The sequence below is a fragment of the Dryobates pubescens genome, chromosome 4 (assembly GCF_014839835.1).
Source record: "Dryobates pubescens isolate bDryPub1 chromosome 4, bDryPub1.pri, whole genome shotgun sequence".
Lineage (NCBI taxonomy): Eukaryota > Metazoa > Chordata > Aves > Piciformes > Picidae > Dryobates > Dryobates pubescens.
This window is the reverse complement of record NC_071615.1, coordinates 3,624,357-3,642,229: the sequence shown is the minus strand read 5'-3', so window position 1 is coordinate 3,642,229 and position 17,873 is coordinate 3,624,357. Positions and strand designations below refer to the sequence as shown.

At 41.3% G+C, this 17,873-nt stretch overlaps 1 protein-coding gene across 2 annotated transcripts in view; it reads left to right on the top strand.

Moving 5' to 3' along the window:
* Positions 1-17,873, top strand: part of SDK1 (sidekick cell adhesion molecule 1) — a 443,236-nt gene that overhangs the window by 278,810 nt on the left and 146,553 nt on the right. The window contains exons 8-13 of one of the 2 annotated variants that reach the window (XM_054180334.1): positions 5,475-5,558; positions 12,468-12,662; positions 13,861-13,977; positions 14,243-14,410; positions 16,436-16,538; positions 17,648-17,824. In XM_054180334.1, the coding sequence (XP_054036309.1) occupies positions 5,475-5,558; positions 12,468-12,662; positions 13,861-13,977; positions 14,243-14,410; positions 16,436-16,538; positions 17,648-17,824 (844 nt within the window). Of the gene's footprint in view, positions 1-5,474; positions 5,559-12,467; positions 12,663-13,860; positions 13,978-14,242; positions 14,411-16,435; positions 16,539-17,647; positions 17,825-17,873 lie in introns of those variants that run through there. The other variant, XM_054180333.1, reaches the window with a different exon arrangement.

Below are 17,873 nucleotides of genomic sequence, written 5' to 3'. Positions count from 1 at the left end.
TCCCAGCATGGACAGTTTGATCTTCTGTCTGGAGTTATGGACTTTGTAGCTACAAAGGGCTCTCAAGTTTCCAGTTCCCCTTTCTTTACAGGATGTTCACCAAATAAATTAGTTTATGGTAATGCTAGAGAAAGGTTTCCATGTTTAAGGCTCAATTTTCCTCTTAAATATTCAGCCCTGAATTTCTCAGTGATGCAGGAATTTTAGCTTTGGAGGAGCCCCTGGGGCTTTCTCTGTTCTTTCTGACTTTCATGTATGTGTCTGGGATTAGGTCACATATCTCCAATGCAGCTTGAAGGGTACGTAATGGATGCTGACTGCTATCTTTTGAATGTTAAAATCAGTCACCATGTAACTCTGCATGGGGGAAGTTAGAACAGTATCAAATTGTGCAGGCTCCCAAGGGCTTTGCTGGGAGGCTATCTCTGCAATGATGTCTGTAGTGCAAGAAAAAAAACCAACAACCCTGAAACCCTCAACAACTATTAAAAGCATGCATTTATATTCAAATATTCTTTTTCCCCTTTGCTTGTTCACGACCTTTTAGTTAAGATCAGTCAACCACCACTACAGTATCTGAACAATACAGTACCTGTTTCGTTCAGTCAGGGACGAGAGGTGACCCATCTTGTTGTGCAGCTGCCTTAACCCACTGGAATGGATCTTTTCCTCTTCTAACTACTATCACTAAACAAAAAAAAAGTATCCAAATGTTTGAGCTGATACCAGCAGACTACTGTCATATCTAGAAATTACCGTGTCTGGCTCGTTAGATAGTGTGGAAGACACTGTCATTTCACCACATGATTATTGGCTACAACAGTAAATGTTCAGATTCCAACGGTGTGATTCAAACCAAGCTTTATAAATATGCAGTAGAGTGATACACAGAGACAGCCAGAATGTCCCTTCAGAGTGCCATCTGACCCCTATAACTGTTGCTGCATTTTTATGGCCTCTTTCTGATGGTTATTCACTCAGTGGAGTTTAGCACCCAAACTGGGATGCACTGAATTGTACCCTTGCAATTTATACTGAGCCTACAGGCTCTCTGGCATGCACCTGATGTGCAGGAGGTACATCTGACTGATCTGAAAAGTGGGGAGCCTAGATCTGAGTTTTCTAACATCTATACCTAGAGCTATTCTACAGCCTGACTTCTTTTGATGCCTTAGAGCCTTACTGTGACAGACCTTTTTGAGCATCCATGTTGCTAAAGACATCAATGTTGCACAGAACTCACTGCTTCATGGCCCTCAAAGCCCCAAGAGTATACCTACACCAATCTGCTGGGTTTCTCTCATATTTTAAATCATCAAGACTAATTTTCTAGTTTATTAGACTTGGGAAGTCACAGTACTGTTGTGCATTTGGTATTCTTAATCTTCCAGAATTCTCTTATGAATTAGTCTTGTCTTCACATCCAGGCTTATCTCTAACTCCAAGCAGCAGAAGCAGGCAGTTAACAATCAGCAAATTGTACCATAGCTTCTGGAAGATTTTCTGCATCTGTGCTTATCATGCAAGAGTAAGACCTCACCTCTCCACAGGCATTTATTGCCTCAGCCTTTTGACCTCTCTGTGTCAACTGTAGCATTTGGCAGGGCTTCCAGCTGCTGGAATGTGTGAGAATTGAGTTCAGCAGGCTTTAGTGTAAGGGAAAAGGTGAGTCTGGACTTGATGAAGACTGGAAATCATGTCTGCTGGCACACTTACACCCTGAAAGCCCTCCGGGAGTTGCCTGTGGCCTTTAGATTACATCTTTCTGCTGCTCCTGCTCTTTTTCTTGTCTGTTGCCATTCTTCCCTCCCTGCTTCTTTAAAAAAAAACAAAAAAGGCTGATGTGAATGTACCTTTTATAACATCACATCCCATTTGCTAAGTGACAGTTGTCACTGACTTCAAGATCCTTGTCAGGTAATTCATTGCCTGATACCTGCTCACCTAAGCATCTCTTAACGTAGTAAGTTTCTTCGAGGGTGGCATAATGGCCTGTATGGGGTTTAAAGGAAGGAGCACAGACTGTAGGATAGGACCTGGGGAGAGGCACTTGGGAAGAAGATTGTATAAATATGCCAAGTATAACTGGAGAAACTGTGTGTCATGAACAGTGGTCATGGAACCAGCAGCATCTTTGAGGTCATGTTAAGTGTTTTGCAGCCGGACTGCAAGCCCATGTTGAAGATACATCTGCAAATTTATCACTAGTGTGTGAATATGTTGCTGATCTAGGAGAAAGTTTGAGAGCTGGCAGCTGAAGGTTGCCAACTTGAGAAATCAGCCAGTTAAGGTCAGAGTACCCCTAGAGAAGGGAGAGTGGAAGATGTGCAGTCCTAAACACAGGAAAACACACTTGAACCTCACTGACTGAAGAGATATCTATAGAAGCAGCTCAGAATTAGAAGTGAAAGTCTGGGCACGGAGCTGTGTGTCTGGATACTGTCTTGTTCCTGGATTGCTTTGGCCACCTTTCCCCTTTTCCTTCCCCTCACAATCAAATCGTCATAGGACAAAAGATTAGAAGTTTCTTTTGAGAGATGAGTAGAAGGACAAGCACACTGTGCATGTGTCCACAGACAGATGCACAGGTGATGAAGGACACTATGCTAAAAGTTGGGAAATGAAAGATAAAATTCTGGACAGTGGAATAGAATAGAATTGAATTGACCAGGTTGGAAAAGACCTTCAAGATCATAGAGTCCAACCTGTCATCCAACACTACCTAATCAACTAAACCATGGCACTAAGAGCCCCATCCAGTCTCTTCCTAAACACCTCCAGTGATGGTGACTCCACCACCTCCCTGGGCAGCCCATTCCAATGGCCAATCTCTCTGGGAAGAACTTCTTCCTAACATCCAGCCTAAACCACACCTGGCACAGCTTGAGACTGTGTCCTCTTGTTCTGGTGCTGCTTGTCTGGGAGAAGAGACCAACCCCCACCTGGCTACAACCTCCCTTCAGGTAGTTGTAGACAGCAATAAGGTCTCCCCTGAACCTCCTCTTCTCCAGGCTAAGCAACCCCAGCTCCCTCAGCCTCTCCTCATAGGGCTTGTGCTCCAAACCCCTCCCCAGCTTTGTTGCCCTTCTCTGGACTCTTTGCAGCAGCTCAACATCTTTGTAGCAGTGTGCATGGAGAGCATCAGGCAAGGCTTGAAGGACGGCGTGAAAAGAAAGAGTTTACTCAGAGCTAAAACATGGAGTTAGATGAATTGCAGAGGACTCAGCAACTTAGTTGCTCAAACACGTCAGTGTGCTGTCAGTGAATTTCAATTAAATGTTCAGCTTTTCAATTTGTGGGTTTAGATTAACGCATGAGATCATAGGCAATAAATCACAACTTATTAATTGTGTTTATTAATAGCTTTATATTTAGGCGGTGAGGATCAATAATGTTAACACATGTATATTATTAGAATATAATAAATCAGGTGGCTTGGTTTATTGGTTTTGCTGGGTAAATGAGTGTTCCAGGCTGTTTTGCAACCTCACCACCTCCTCCTTCTCCTCCTCCACGCAAGGTTTTGAAGAGCAATATTGATTGACTTTATTTGGAATGAATACAGAATTGTAATATCCATTGGTGCTCAAACGAGACCCCTGTTCTGTACACCCAATCAAGTGTTTTATTGTAGTTAGCAGGATGGAGGGCTGGGAAAAGGCATTTTGCATTCTAAGCAGATGCATCCTGATGTGTGCCTGCTAGCGTGTTGTGCCATCTCTCTGAAGTGATAGCAACACTTGCTATATGCTACAGGTGGTAGCAGGGCAAATAAGATTTTGCAGGATAAGGCTGTGGCTGTGGTTCTGTTTATGAAAATACCAATGTCCCATTAATAATACAAACTGCACACTGGGTTCTCAGACAAGGTTGGTGGAGAGACTTGAGATGAGAGAATTTTCAGGCTCTCCAGTTCAGGAGGGACAGGGATCTACTCAGAGAGTCCAATGGAGTGCTACAAGGATGATTAAGGAAGTGGAGCACTGCCTTTGAGGAGAGGCTGAGAGCCCTGGGGCTGTTTAGCTTGGAGAAGAGAAGACTGAGAGGGGATTTAATAAGTGTTTATAAATATCTGAGGGCTGGGAGTCAAGAGGGAAGGGACAGGCTCTGCTCAGTTGCACCCTGTGATAGGACAAGGGGCAATGGATGTAAACCACAGCACAGGAGGTTCCACCTCAATACGAGGAGGAACTTCTTTACTGTGAGGGTCACAGAGCACTGGAGCAGGCTCCCCAGAGGGATTGTGGAGTCTGCTTCTCTGGAGACTTTCAAGACCCATCTGATGCATTCCTGTGCAACCTGTGCTAGATTCTATGGCCCTGCTCTGGCAGGGAAGTTGAACTGGATGTTCTCTGGAGGTCCCTTCCAGTGCCTAACATCCTGTGATCCGGTTAGCCTTGGATAGCTTCCTGTGGGTTTTTTTCAAATAAACTTGATTTCCTCAAAATGAAAACACCCATAACATGCTTGCACAAGCTACTTCTATTGTCTTTTTTCTGTGTTTTCCAAAACTTCCCTGTGAGTTTGCCTATGCTGCAATAGAACTCTAGTTCTAATCAAATAAAATGCTTCTAAAAGCAGTACTCAGATGGTAATTGAATTGAACAGACTATGACAGTTTTTAGTTACCATGATAATTACTGCAACCTTAATGCCTGTGGGACTTTGACATGATGCTCTTCAATTTTATGCTGCCTAGAAGAAAGAGTTACATGACAGCATACTCTACAGTTTCTGGAATCTTGTCTTTGTTTAATTAAATGTCTAATATCTTTTCTTTAGTCCTAATGATAAAGTGTGGATTTTTATGATTATTGCTATAACTTCAATTAAAGCATTCAATCTGTTTGCTTTCAAGAAGTAAAGCAGTTGAGAAGAATTCTTCCCCCCCCCCCCACCCCTTTTAATTATGTCACACTTGTCCTCTGATGTCGGCTCTCTGACATGCTATGGCACTTTATTTGACATGCTTCATGCCTTCATGAGGTGGAATTTACTTTAGACACTGAAGCAAACTGTCCTATAAAATGCTGTGCTGTAAATACAAACCTTTATAAACCTCTTGGGAGGTTCTTTCTGAACGAAGAATTAAACCGTTCCATGATTCAGACCTATAAAATTAAAAGTAGCCCCGGCTCCGAGTATTAATTTGCAGTGCAAACCCCTAAATCTTCTCTCACATTGCCTCTCATCTCTAGAATTCATAGGCAGTAGAGCAAAAAAAAAAAAAAAAAAAAACCACCCAAAAAAATTGTTGGCTTTTTTTTTTTTTATGATAACTTTTACTACCAGGAAAAAAAAGAGAAGCCTCTCCAAACAGAGACGGACTTGGAGAAGCTAGTCGCTTTGTAACGTGCTATATTAAATGCACTGCGTGTAAAGATATGATATGATGGATATCTTTAAATCAACAGCTATTTGTCATGGTGCTGAGGCTTTGTTTGCTTACTTTATCTGCTTTCCTTGTCCCAAAGAACCACCGTACTTTACGGCTGAGCCCGAGAGCGTGATTTTGGCTGAAGTGGAGAAAGACGTGGACATCCTGTGCCAGGCAATGGGTGAGTGTGCAGATGTGTCCAGATTTGGATGAATGAGGTAGATATATACAGATAGATAGATAGATGCGTTCAGTACTATAGAAAGCATCTTTTATGAGCCTGTAATGTTTTGAGGCTGTGTTATTGTGAATTACCACAGCTCCCAGATACCGGGAGCAGAGTGGCCTTTGTCCTTGGAGAATGGGGCAGTTGCAATTTAGTTTACATAGAATACATAGAATAAACCAGGTTGGAAGAGACCTTCAAGATCATTGCGTCCAACCCATCAACCAATCCAACACCACCTAAACAACTAACCCATGGCACCAAGCACCCCATCAAGTCTTCTCCTGAAAACCTCCAATGATGGTGACTCCACCACCTCCCCAGGCAGCCCATTCCAATGGGCAATCACTCTTTCTGTATAGACATGACTAAAGCTGGCACATTCAATTTTGCCTGTTGGGCAAGAGAAGAGGAGATTTAGATTGGATGTTAGGAACTTCTTTACCATGAGAACACTGGAATAGGTTGCCCAAGGTGGTAGCTGAGGCTCCATCCTTGGAGGTACTGGAGGTCAGGGTAACTTGATCTAATGGAGGCTGTCCCTGCTCACTGTAGCAGGGTTGGACTAGATGATCTCTGGAGGTCCCTTCCAACCCAAGCCATTTTATCATTCCACAGACGACCACCTATCTTAGCACTCTAGTTGACAGGAAGCACGTGATTAAGACAAGACAGATTAGACTAGACAGGAGTCTTGTGATTAGAGGGGGTTCATTTATGTCACCAAATTGCAACATAATTTCAGCAAGTGACTGAACTTTTTTGTTGTCTCATTTTCTCTGATGCTGAGTTTAACAAGCAATACACATGCCATGAGGCCCTTTGGGGAAAAGTACACAACCTTCATCAAGAAAATGTACAGAGTACAGAATTAACCAGGTTGGAAAAGACCTCTGAGATCCTCAAGTCCAACCTATCACCCAACAGCATCTGATCAACTAAACCATGGCACCAAGTGCCTCAGCCAGTCTCTTTTTAAACACCCCCGACCCTCACTAATAGCTCTTTCTAATTTGTTCTCTCTTCAGATCAGAGCCAATAAGGATGTTCTTTGTTGTGTGATTGTATTATTTCCACTGTGGTTTAAGTATTTTCTTAATTCTTTTTATGTAGGAAAGAGGCAAAACTGCTTTTCTAGAAGGAAGCTGTGTAAATAGTGCAATAAGCAAGGCTGTGTCTAAGGCTGCTCTGGCTGATTTGGAATTTCAGAAGCATTTGATGAGGCCTCTTACCAAAAGGCTCTTATAGAAATGAAGTGATCAGGTTGTAAGAGACGTGATCTTTTTGTTAATTAATAGCTTTTTAAACAAAGCACAGTGGGACCTGCAATCAATGAGGTTCCCAGGAACCCCTGGAACCTGTGCTGTTCAATATACTCATAAATGCCCTGGAAAAGAGGGTGAAGAGTAAGGTAATATTTGCTGATTCTGTAAAATTCTTCAAGCTAGTCAATGTTAAAACCAACTGCAAAGGAATTGCAGCTCTGCTGATTTGATCTGATTGGACTATAAACTGGCAGATGAAATTATTGACAGAGATGAAATTTCTTATTGCTATGCAGAAAAGACATGTCTTCTGAAAACATCCTTCAGTGCCAAGCTGGGCTTCGAAATGTTGGGCAGTGGGGAGAAAAGGAATAGGGAAAACCTTAGAGAATGCCACTGTATGAATTGGTAGGGCACCCCCCCATCCCAAATACATCACAGATCACTCCATTGGGTGTAGAAAAGCCAGAAAAGATACACAAAAGTAGGGATGGTATAATTAGAGGTCTGCCATGGGCTTTGAATAATGAAAAATTAAATTGGCTGGAATGCTTTGGGTAAGAAATGGCTGAAGAGCAGGTGCCACATGGGAAGGTGAGTAGAACATGACTTTGTATTGCTTAGTGCAAGAAGCAGGGTGTGGTAGTGCAAAGGTTTAATCCTCCCACCACATAAAGCACAGCTAAACTCAGTCAGAGAAGCAAATGGAAAGCTGTATTTTACAAGCAGAATGAAATGCAATGAATATATACACAATATACAGTATTTACAGTATATACAACATTCACAGGAAAGAAAGTAACACAGAAAAACCCTCCTGAGGAGAATGCCCCCCTTGGGTTCCCCCTAAAGCCCTCTCTTCGCCCCCCTTTCTTGTCCAAGCTAATTGGACAGGAAAAGGATTAAAAGAGAAATGGATATTTAGGGAAAGTCATTAGTTCAAAGCAGTTGTAAAGAAAGTTAGTTTTCTTATTTCATAAGTTTCAGTCCAAGGTCAGTTGCATGCAGGCTGGCCAGGAATAGAAAAGAGAGGCAGAACAGACTGAAGGCAGACTGCAAGTTCTTAAAGCAACATTCTACTGAATGAAATTTGTTTAGAATTATCTTTGGTTTTCCTTTTTACAACTAAACAGTCAGCTGGAGTGTTTGTAGCTGTCCTGTGATTAGCCATTGGAATGGGCTGCCCGGGGAGGTGGTGGAGTCACCATCATTGGAGGTGTTTAGGAGGAGACTTGATAGGGTGCTTGGTTGCATGGTTTAGTTGATTAGGTGGTGTTGGATGACAGGTTGGATGCGGTGAGCTCAAAGGTCTCTTCCAACCTGGTTTATTTTGTTCTATGTAATGCTTTCTTAAAGGCACAGCCTAAAACTGTCACACAGGGGAGGCACCCAGCTAAATTTGCAGGTAGATGTATGCTAAAGGAAAGACTGTCCTTGTTCAGCTGTGGAGGTCATTGGTCCAGGCAGTATTTGAGATCAGAAATAATAAAAATATTTGGGGTAAAAAAAATAAACCCAAACAAAATATATGGAAGAAAGATTCAGTAAGGACTATTAAACACACAGCTGTGTGTATGCAACCCCTGGCCCAGGAAATAGCTAAAGCACAGATTACTGGAGCTGAGAAGGTGGAAATAGCATTTTGCCCTTGGACTGTTCTTGCATTTTGTGCCTGAGCATCCAAGACAGGACAGTTTCAAGGGAAGAAGTGACTAGACAGACGTTTATTCAAGCCATGTGCCACCAACTTTGTTTCAGTATTTTGCAATAAACATATCAAGAATTTTTATTAGAGAAGATTTTTCAAGTAGCAGAATTAAACTGAAGTGGAGTTTACAACAAAAGCTGAGGTTTTTTTGAAAACTGTCTCAATTCTTTCTATTTGACAAATCTCTGAACTATCTCACTGCCACTGAAAAACAAAACCCCAACCTGTTTGCTGCCTCAGATCGTGTATTTAAAACAAACAATGACAAAACCCAGACCCTGGAGGAATCGGGGAGAAAAGAGGTTGAGTTTCAGCTCATTCTTCTACCCTAACTGTTCTTTTGAGCAGTTTAGCTCCCAAGGGCATTAATAGAGCACTCATATAGAGCACTCATAACCATTCCCAATGGATCAGGTCTTATTGAAGACAAGGGAATGTTTCCTAGAGAAAACAATTTATTTCTGCTGACATTTTCTATCACATATCCGATTTGCTGATGAATGTGGTAAAGCAGCATGGAACCTTGCCTTCACATGGATCATTTTGCCGAGTATCTGCAGCACAGGCTTGTAAGGGGCAGGTACTACTACTAAACATAGAGGCTCTTTGATCCGTTGTTATACAAATCTGGCAACTGCCAGCATTTAAAAAGAAGGTAAAGGAAGGTTGCTGTCTCCCAGGTCTTGGGTAGGAGGTAGAATAAAGCACTGAGGGGAACTGCAAATCTGCCCTGTACCTTTGCTACAAATAGGAAGACAGACTGTATTTCCCATGGCCCCATCAAGTTCCGTGCACAAAGCCCATTTGCCAGGTCTTGGTGCACTTTGGCTGTGTGAGAGACAGATTAATTTCACAGTATAAGCAGAGATCCACTGTAAATAGAATTGCAGCCTGCACAGACTAGCTTTAGACTTCCCCATAATGGAGTTTGTGTATCAAACTGCACAGTACCCATGCTCTGCTCTGTATCTTTCAGCAGTCACTGATGCTGCCTGCATTTGGAATGGCTTTCCTTTAAATGCTTTTTCTTATTTGCTTATAGAAAGGCTAGAGCTGCAGGCAGTGATGGTGGTGTCTAGGGAGTGCAGTTAATTGGGCTTTAGTTCTACCTGTTTAGACAAGTAGATGGAAAGATGCTTTTGGGATTCCCCAGTAGCCCAGTGGGATTTAGAGAAGGCTGTAAAAAATAAATAACTAAAAAAGAAATGACAGAGTGAATATTTTGACTCTTTTATCCAGGTTCTTCACAAAGTTAAACCTGGCAAAGAGTCAAGCATCTGTTTCACAGATGGGGAAACTGAGCCTCAGGTTGCATAAATTACTTGCCCAAGGTTACGGAGAAAGTGGCAAAGCCAGAACCAGAGTCTGTTTTCTCCCTCCCTTTCCTTCTCCTCCTTAGCACCAGATTTATTGGTCTGTGAAAAATGAGTAGTGCTGCATACATGCTGAGAAATAAGCTTATTTTATTTATTATTGCTGGTCTTTTAGGCCATTCTGTAATCTCTCAAACAGTAAGGTAGGGCTGATACTGCTTGGAAGAGGTATAGACCAAAAGGTCTGTAAAGTGTTTTCTTCTCCTCATACTTTTTTCATCAGAAGTGTTTAGAGAGGAAAAGAAACAAAATTCCTTTGGGAGTGTGGGGAGTGGAAAGCCTGTGGGGTAGGAAAGGGGGAGAAGAAAGGAAGCTGTTTTTAACCGTGTTTGTAGCCATAGAGGTAGCAAAATGTTAAAAGAAAACGTGTCCAACTTGGAAGACAAATCTCTCTGGGAAGATCGCTGAAGCCCAAATGAATGCTGCTGACAGGCATCAGAGTGCTTAGATAAGAGTCTATTATTCAGACTCATAACTTTGAGTAGAGGAAGATATCCGTAACTGAAATGTAGAAAAATAGAGATGGTAATATTCAGTTTGTCAGCTGGGTTGGTGATAGGGAGGTGTATCTCACAGTGATTATAGGATTAGGAGGTTTGCTAATACCTTTAGTAGAATGGGATTTATGGAATGACACCAATGTTAAAGGTTCAAGAGTACTGAAGGTAGGATTTCATTATTTCCGAGGTGCCTATCAAATCTAATATGTGGGGAAATGGAGTTGCTATTATTTAAACTTGAAATCATTTCCAGGCTTCTCAGCATCAGGAGAACTATTCCATTTTGCATCATCTGTTTCTTCATTACTCAGTGATAATTTGTATTTGCCCAGGAGAATTTTCAAGAGATGAATAACACTCTCGCTGAGAATTCTGAACATTGAGATCTACCTAATTCTGTGTATGGGCTGTTGTACAAGACACTATGTCTATTCTTCATCAGACAATGCACTCTATGTAGTGGATCTCTTCCTGAGATGATGAGCTTCTAGATTAGGAGTGCGTTTCATTTCATCAGCAGAACAAAAGCATCAGAGGTGATTGCAGTAAATGCTACATGTTTATAAAAGTAACAGCTGCAATTGAATGTTGTTTTTCAATTGTGCCCTCCCTTGTTTGCACATTCTTTCCAGGAGTTAATATAGCTTTTGTCTGTGTAAGGAGAAGTAGTACACTGAGAATGTGCATGTGAATGGAAGAGTACAATAGTGTTTAACGTTGAGCTTTTAAAAGTGATAATGATGATAATACAGATCATCAGGTAGCACTTTCCTTCTGAACCTTCAGTCATTGCCGGCGTTGCAGTGAGACTCATTGTCTGCAGATGCTCAGTTCATCAGTGACATCCCATCCTCAGTGCTTCTGTGCTACCCTGCTGTTCTCCATTTGGGCAAATTTCTCTCACTCATGAATTTAAGTCTATAGTTTCTTACTTTTTCTACAAGGGAGTGTGAAGCTCTGAGGTATTAAGGGAAATTTGTTGAAAATCAGCTGCTGCTTTTGAAAATGCAATGTTTGGGGCTGAGATAACTTCAATCAGTCTGATACCCTTGTCGTGATCCTGTGATGATCTGATCACATAATAGCTGGTTCTCTTCAGATCCCTGCATAGGGCTCTCAGCTTTCCTCAGTCAGGGATTTCTGGGATGCAATCATAACACATTGTCTGATGTGAGGAGTGGGACAGAAACATCTGTCTATGACTGTCCTAGGCCCCTGACATCTCTCGAAGAAAAGCGAATCCCACACTGTTTCTATCTATTAAACTTACAGCGGCTCCATGCCAGCTGACTGGGATATGACTGCAGCAGAAATATGTGTCAAATAACTGTGTCAGGGTTTGTAGAACATGCACATGAAAGAAAACAGGAATAAATGAGCCTCTAACTTTTATCTAGGGTAGGATTCTTGTTTCTCCTAATGTCTATGTTTTTCATGGAGGAGGTGAAGCTTGAGAATGGATAAAAATAATAATAATTTAGAGCTATCCCATTGTTGGCAAATTGTTGTTTGTACCTCAGCTCAAACTGCCAAATTAGGACTCAAATACAGCCATGTGAGCATTTCATTATGTGCAATTTGCCATTTCCTTCTTATGTTGACATCTTGGAGGAATCCTATTTAGGATGGAACAGTCTTACTTGCCGCATTGCCACAGTGCTGCTGTTTAAGAAGCACGATTCTGGCTTTCAACCTGAAATTGCTGCAAATCTTATTTTGTAGTGGCATGAAATATGATTGGGTGAAGAAAGTAATTTGATAACATGTCTTCTCAACACCCTCCCCCCACACACCTTTTCACTGTTTATTCCCACATGTCCTGCAGTGTACTTTTACCATTGATAATGCAAGATGCAGCCTCCATTTATCAAAGCTGCTTGTAAAAATAGAAGTAATTTGGGTGGAAGGATGGGAAATGAGAGATAGGACCAAAACAGTGCTGCATATTTTGATGACTTAAAATATGATTTGCAAAGACTACTAGATAAATATTTGTTTATTGTTATTATTTTTAATAGGTGTTCCTCTTCCCACCCTGGTCTGGTACAAGGATTCTGTTCCCCTCAGCAAGCTGGAAAATCCCCGCTACAAAGTTCTGCTGAGTGGTGGACTAAAGATCCACGGACTGCGTCCTCAGGATGCTGGAATCTTCCAGTGTTTTGCTAGTAATAAAGCTGGGGAGATACAGACATACACCTACCTGGATGTGACTAGTGAGTAAGGAGTTGTGACACGAGATCAATGAGCTGTCTTATCATTTCTGTAGGTGATCCCACATCCATATGATTTCTCCTCTATGCTGCCATTGTTTGTAACTGCCCTACTTGTAAGCTACCCCAAAATGTCCTCTGTGGCCTGAACACAATCTCCTGAAGCCTATAGAAAATCTTTCTATGACATTAGGAACTTAAGAGTGACTTCCATATTTCATACTACAGAAAGAGAACTTTATGAAAGGAAAAAAAAAATCAATTATGAAATACTTTTCTCTTTTCTAATGCTTAATAATTTAGTTCTACTCTAATGTAATTTGGTTCTGATTTTGAGCTACTGCTTCATGGTTGTGCATGGTATCATTTTATCTGCCTTTTGTCTGCAACCACATTTAGTAGGGGAAAGAAAGAAAGTTTGACTTAAACATCTTTTTCTTGGCCAAAAAGTCTGATTAAAAGGTTTTGTTAATGAAAGCACACTCTTCTGTGTGGGAGAATTACAAACCCTAGTAGGCTCTTTCAAAAGCAATTATTAACAGGCATTTCTGTAACACTGTAGCTCCTCTTTTCAGGAAGCTGATTTTTAAGCCCAAGGGCAGGTTGCACATACTGACCAGAATTTCTACCAGCCTCAGAAAATAGAATGGCCCCACTTCAATATATCCCTGGGAAACTAAGGGGTGGGGGTGGGGGAGGGAGGTTATAAAATGCAGCTAGGGGAGAATAAGAAATAAAGAAACTTGGAAAATGTCTTGGATGAGACTCAGGTTCTGAATTCTTTTGGCTGACATTTAAATCTCAAAGTTAATGCCTTTTTCGAGTTGCTTTTCATCTTAAAGAACTCCGTTATGAAGATGAAAGAAAATAGTTTTGTTTACCTAGATTTCTCAACTTCCCCCTAAACACTCCTTTTGAGCTTTATCTCTTTTTGTATTTTTTTTTTCTCTTGTAAGCCATCTTGTCAAGTACAAGCACTGATAGATCTTTATTTTCCATCCAGATAATAAACTGAATTAGACAATTCCTATGAGATGAATAATGAAAGGTTACAGTCACTGCTGAAAGGTTTTCATGTATTACTGTCGTGTCCTTCTCTACCATCAGCTCTATAAAAGTGGATGTAAAGTAGTCCATAATAATAGGCAAAGGATCTTGCTGCTAGTAGATGCACTGAGGTTTTTAAACTTCTCGATTCTAGACATTAAACCAGAATTTATACAGCCCCCCGAGGATACCACTGTGACAGAGGGCATGACCGCAGTGCTAACCTGTGAAGTTTCAGGGGCTCCAAAACCTGCCATCACGTGGAAGAAAGGTAACCAGTTATGAAGTTGTTGTAGAAAAGGCATAATCCACATTTTTCTTCTCCCTTCCCTGTTACTGAGAATCTGTAGACCCATTTAGCGTGCATATTTCTTCATTTCTCTGGTTCTGCGAGCGGGGAGGGTTTGTTGTGGGGCTGTCGTGAGCCAGTGGGCTGGAGAGACTCTAATAGTCTTTTGGAAGAAGCAGAATTGCAGCACTTAATCCGTGCAGGCTACGTGATGCTAAGCGTGCTGGTTTTCCCTTCTGCGTTTCAGGAAAGCAGATCTTAGCCAGTGGCTCGGTTCAGATGCCTCGGTTCATCCTTCTTGAATCTGGAGGGCTCCAGATAACACCCGTGTTCCTCCAGGATGCTGGCAATTATACTTGCTGTGCAGTCAACTCTGAAGGAGCCCTGAATGCTTTTGTGATGCTGACAGTGTGGAGTAAGGATAATGCTTTGTTTAAAGTCTAACTTTAATCAAGTATTAATCACTTTTTGTTGTATGCTCAGGATATTTTCGTAAGTAATTATGCTTTTCTAGCTAATAGAGATACTCATGTGATTTAATAGGAATAATGTATCTATTTCAGGAAACCTATCACAAATACCTTTTTTTGTTTGTAAAATCATGCATATGAACCTTGATATTTTGTGAAATTTAAATAGAGCTTCGACCACAATTACCATTTTATTCACGGTGAATCTTGCATTGCAAATCAAACCTTTTAACTTGTAGATTTGGCTATTTGCAGTTGGTTTCTGCCTCCAGGAGTCTGCAGGCAGTAGAGACCAGCCCTTGCTGTAACTCAGCCTGTGGCTGCAGTTGCGATGGGCATGATTTTCCTCATACCTTTGTGTTTCTTTGTGGCCCTGGGCACTGTTGGAAGCCAAACCAAAGTTCAGCAGACTTCAACTAGTCTCTCGTGCTACAGATTGGCACAGCACAGGGCAGCCCAAGAAAATATTTTGTCCTTCAGCATTTGCCCTTGATCTCTGCTTTTATTTTTTATTATTCTCTTGGGGAAGAGAGACAGACCCAGCAGGTTCACCTGTGTTACTCCTAAGTGGGTTAAATTTCAGTATAACATGGGTTTTTTCCTACTAAAGGTAGGACATAACAATCCCTGAGGACTAAAAATAATTAAGAGCAATGAAGATGATTAGGATACATACAGAAGTGTTGTGGCCCTCTCTCCTTTCCTGTACTTGAAGTACTGATTATGCTGCTGATGTGTGATGCATATTTGGCATTTGTTAATCCCTAGACTGTGCAAGTTATATCAGCCACGTTTTTCCTTTTGAACTTAGGACTACCTGAAAACAATGCTGGCAGTAAATGTAATGGACTTGTGCCATATTGCCACCGCATCTTTGTATTGTGGGCAATATGGAGTTGGTGTACATACCAGGATGATGTAAACTGAATAATATCTAAGTGTATGGGTCAAGTAAAGGAGGAGCTTCCTACTAATTCTTAAATAAGTGGTTGTTATGTGTATTAAAGATAGCTCCTGTTCATTGATCTGCATTGGAGGGGGAAAAGAAAAGTGAATATAAGCTAATTATTTGTGTAGCAAGAGCACCATTATGAGGCTAGAAGGCATATATAGGCACATCAGGAACAACACTAAAAATTCTGAGCTGTTAGAATTTGATTTTTTGATTTTGCTGATGATTCCTTCTTGTGCATGTATGCCATGTCTCTGTAGACACTGATTAACTCTGTAGGGATTTGGGACTGATTAACATTATCCACGTATCTTCTGTGCTCACCTTAGTTGTCTACCTGCTCCAGCTGCTGCTATCTGCTGCTGTTACTGGGTGTTAAGCATAATAGAGCTCTTTCACACCAAATCTGGTTGCTGTAGTTACAGCAATTATTGTGTTCTGGGTCTCCAGGAGGTGCTTAAATAAAGATGGTCTAAAACATTTGAGTAAACAGCATATCTTTCTTATATGGAAAATTCAGATTACTAGTAGCTCTTCCTCCTTTAACCTCTTTCCTGGACTTGATGAGGTTGTGGGGTGCCATCTAAGTTTACCTCATTCAGGGTATTTTTTCAGAGTACCAATTTTCTTCTACATGCTCTAAACAACGTGACTGTTTCCTGACTCACTGCATGTTTGGGTTCATTCATAACACATCACATACTCACTGCCTTAAGACTTCAGGGAGTTGTCATAGATGCTTGCCACAAGAAAAGTGAGAGTTAGTGCAGCTTTTGTTCTCTCCGTACTCAGATCACTGCTGGCTTGGACTCATGCTCTCTGCTGCTTTTACATCTCTGCACTCTGCAGCCTTCCACCTCTTCTTGACACAATGACATTAGAGGGAGAAGAGCCTTCACAGCAAAGAGGAATGGCCCGCTTGCTTTGAATGACAAATGCTCAGTTGCCTGCTCTTTGAGTGAATGGCCAAGTCAAAATGCTGTAATTTCACCTGAACTATGGCTTGTGTTCCTTTCAGATCGCACTTTCATTGTTCACCCTCCTGAGAACAGCACTGTGATCAAAGGAACCACAGCCACTCTGCGGTGTGAAGCGACTCATGATCCCAGAATTTCAATCAGGTTGGTGGTGTCAGATCTTATTTGTGTGGTTTATCCAAGCTTAATTTTATAAGCCATGTGAATAGCATTAGGTGGAAAGTTTTGGGACCCCAGATTTTAACACCAGACCCCTGATTACTGCATTATAAGGTTGTACTCTGTATCATTAATCATATAAATCCCATCTTCCTTTGCAGCCTTATGTATTATTTACAATGAGCTATGTTCCACTTCATGACTTCAATATAGCCTTCCATGATTTTACTGTCAAGGTTAATACACTATCAATAAAACCAACTTGTCAGAAGCTGATACTTAATGAGAGTAAAAGCCAAAGGGATGGAATAGGATTTTAGAAGTGTTTACATTGGGGTGCATGAAAGCCCATTTTCTTGGAAACAACTCAATAACTAGGGGCTATATCCTGCTTCAACCATGTAAAGGAGAACAAAAATATGTCTGAACTATTAAGATTTGCACTAGAGCATTTAGAGGAGGTTGATCACTGAAAAATAAGTTGGCCACAAAAGTTCTTGTAGTCTGAAAGCAACATGGATGAAAAGGCAAGGAAGGGATGGAGTGTGTTGGAAGGATGGATTGCTGAAAGAACCTCAGACAGAGGGATAGGAGGCATAAAAATTTTACTTAATTGCAAGACCATGGGCTATACCCATCTCTGTGCCCTGCTGGTGAATGTGTGTTTTGATGAATAAGCTCTGCTAAGCCTTGCCGCAGCGGATTCAAGATGTCCCTGGTTATGGCAGCCTAATGTTATTACAGCCTTAGAAGAGATGGGCCAATACTTCAGCTGTTAGTTGCAGACTTTGATGTTGTGGTTTAAAATGCTGATGAAGGTGGACTTGAGAACTTGAACATTTATGAGTACTTCAGCTTTTCCATGTAAAATATATAACATTGTTTATAAAATATATAGCATCCTGGATGCCATTAGATTTCTCATCCTGATCACTCATCTTAAATTTGTAAGAGGCACTGCTCCTGAAAGTAACCAAAGGGGCTTCTCATTTGAAATGTGTGATTACAGAAGCTGATACCTTACAGCACAGTTCACTTAAATCTATTTTCATCTTCCTATGAGTAATTAATAACTGCAATATTGTAATGCTCAGGTATCTTTGGAAGAAGGACAGCGTTATGATAAATCCATCCAGCAGTTCCAGGATCACAGTGGAGAAAGATGGAACCCTCCTTATCAGCCAAACATGGTCAGGTGACATTGGAGACTACACCTGTGAGGTCATTTCTTTTGGAGGAAATGACTCCAGAATGGCTCGACTGGAAGTGATGTGAGTATTCCATCTTGAGGGTTTATGCTGCACTAGGTGCAGTTACCCC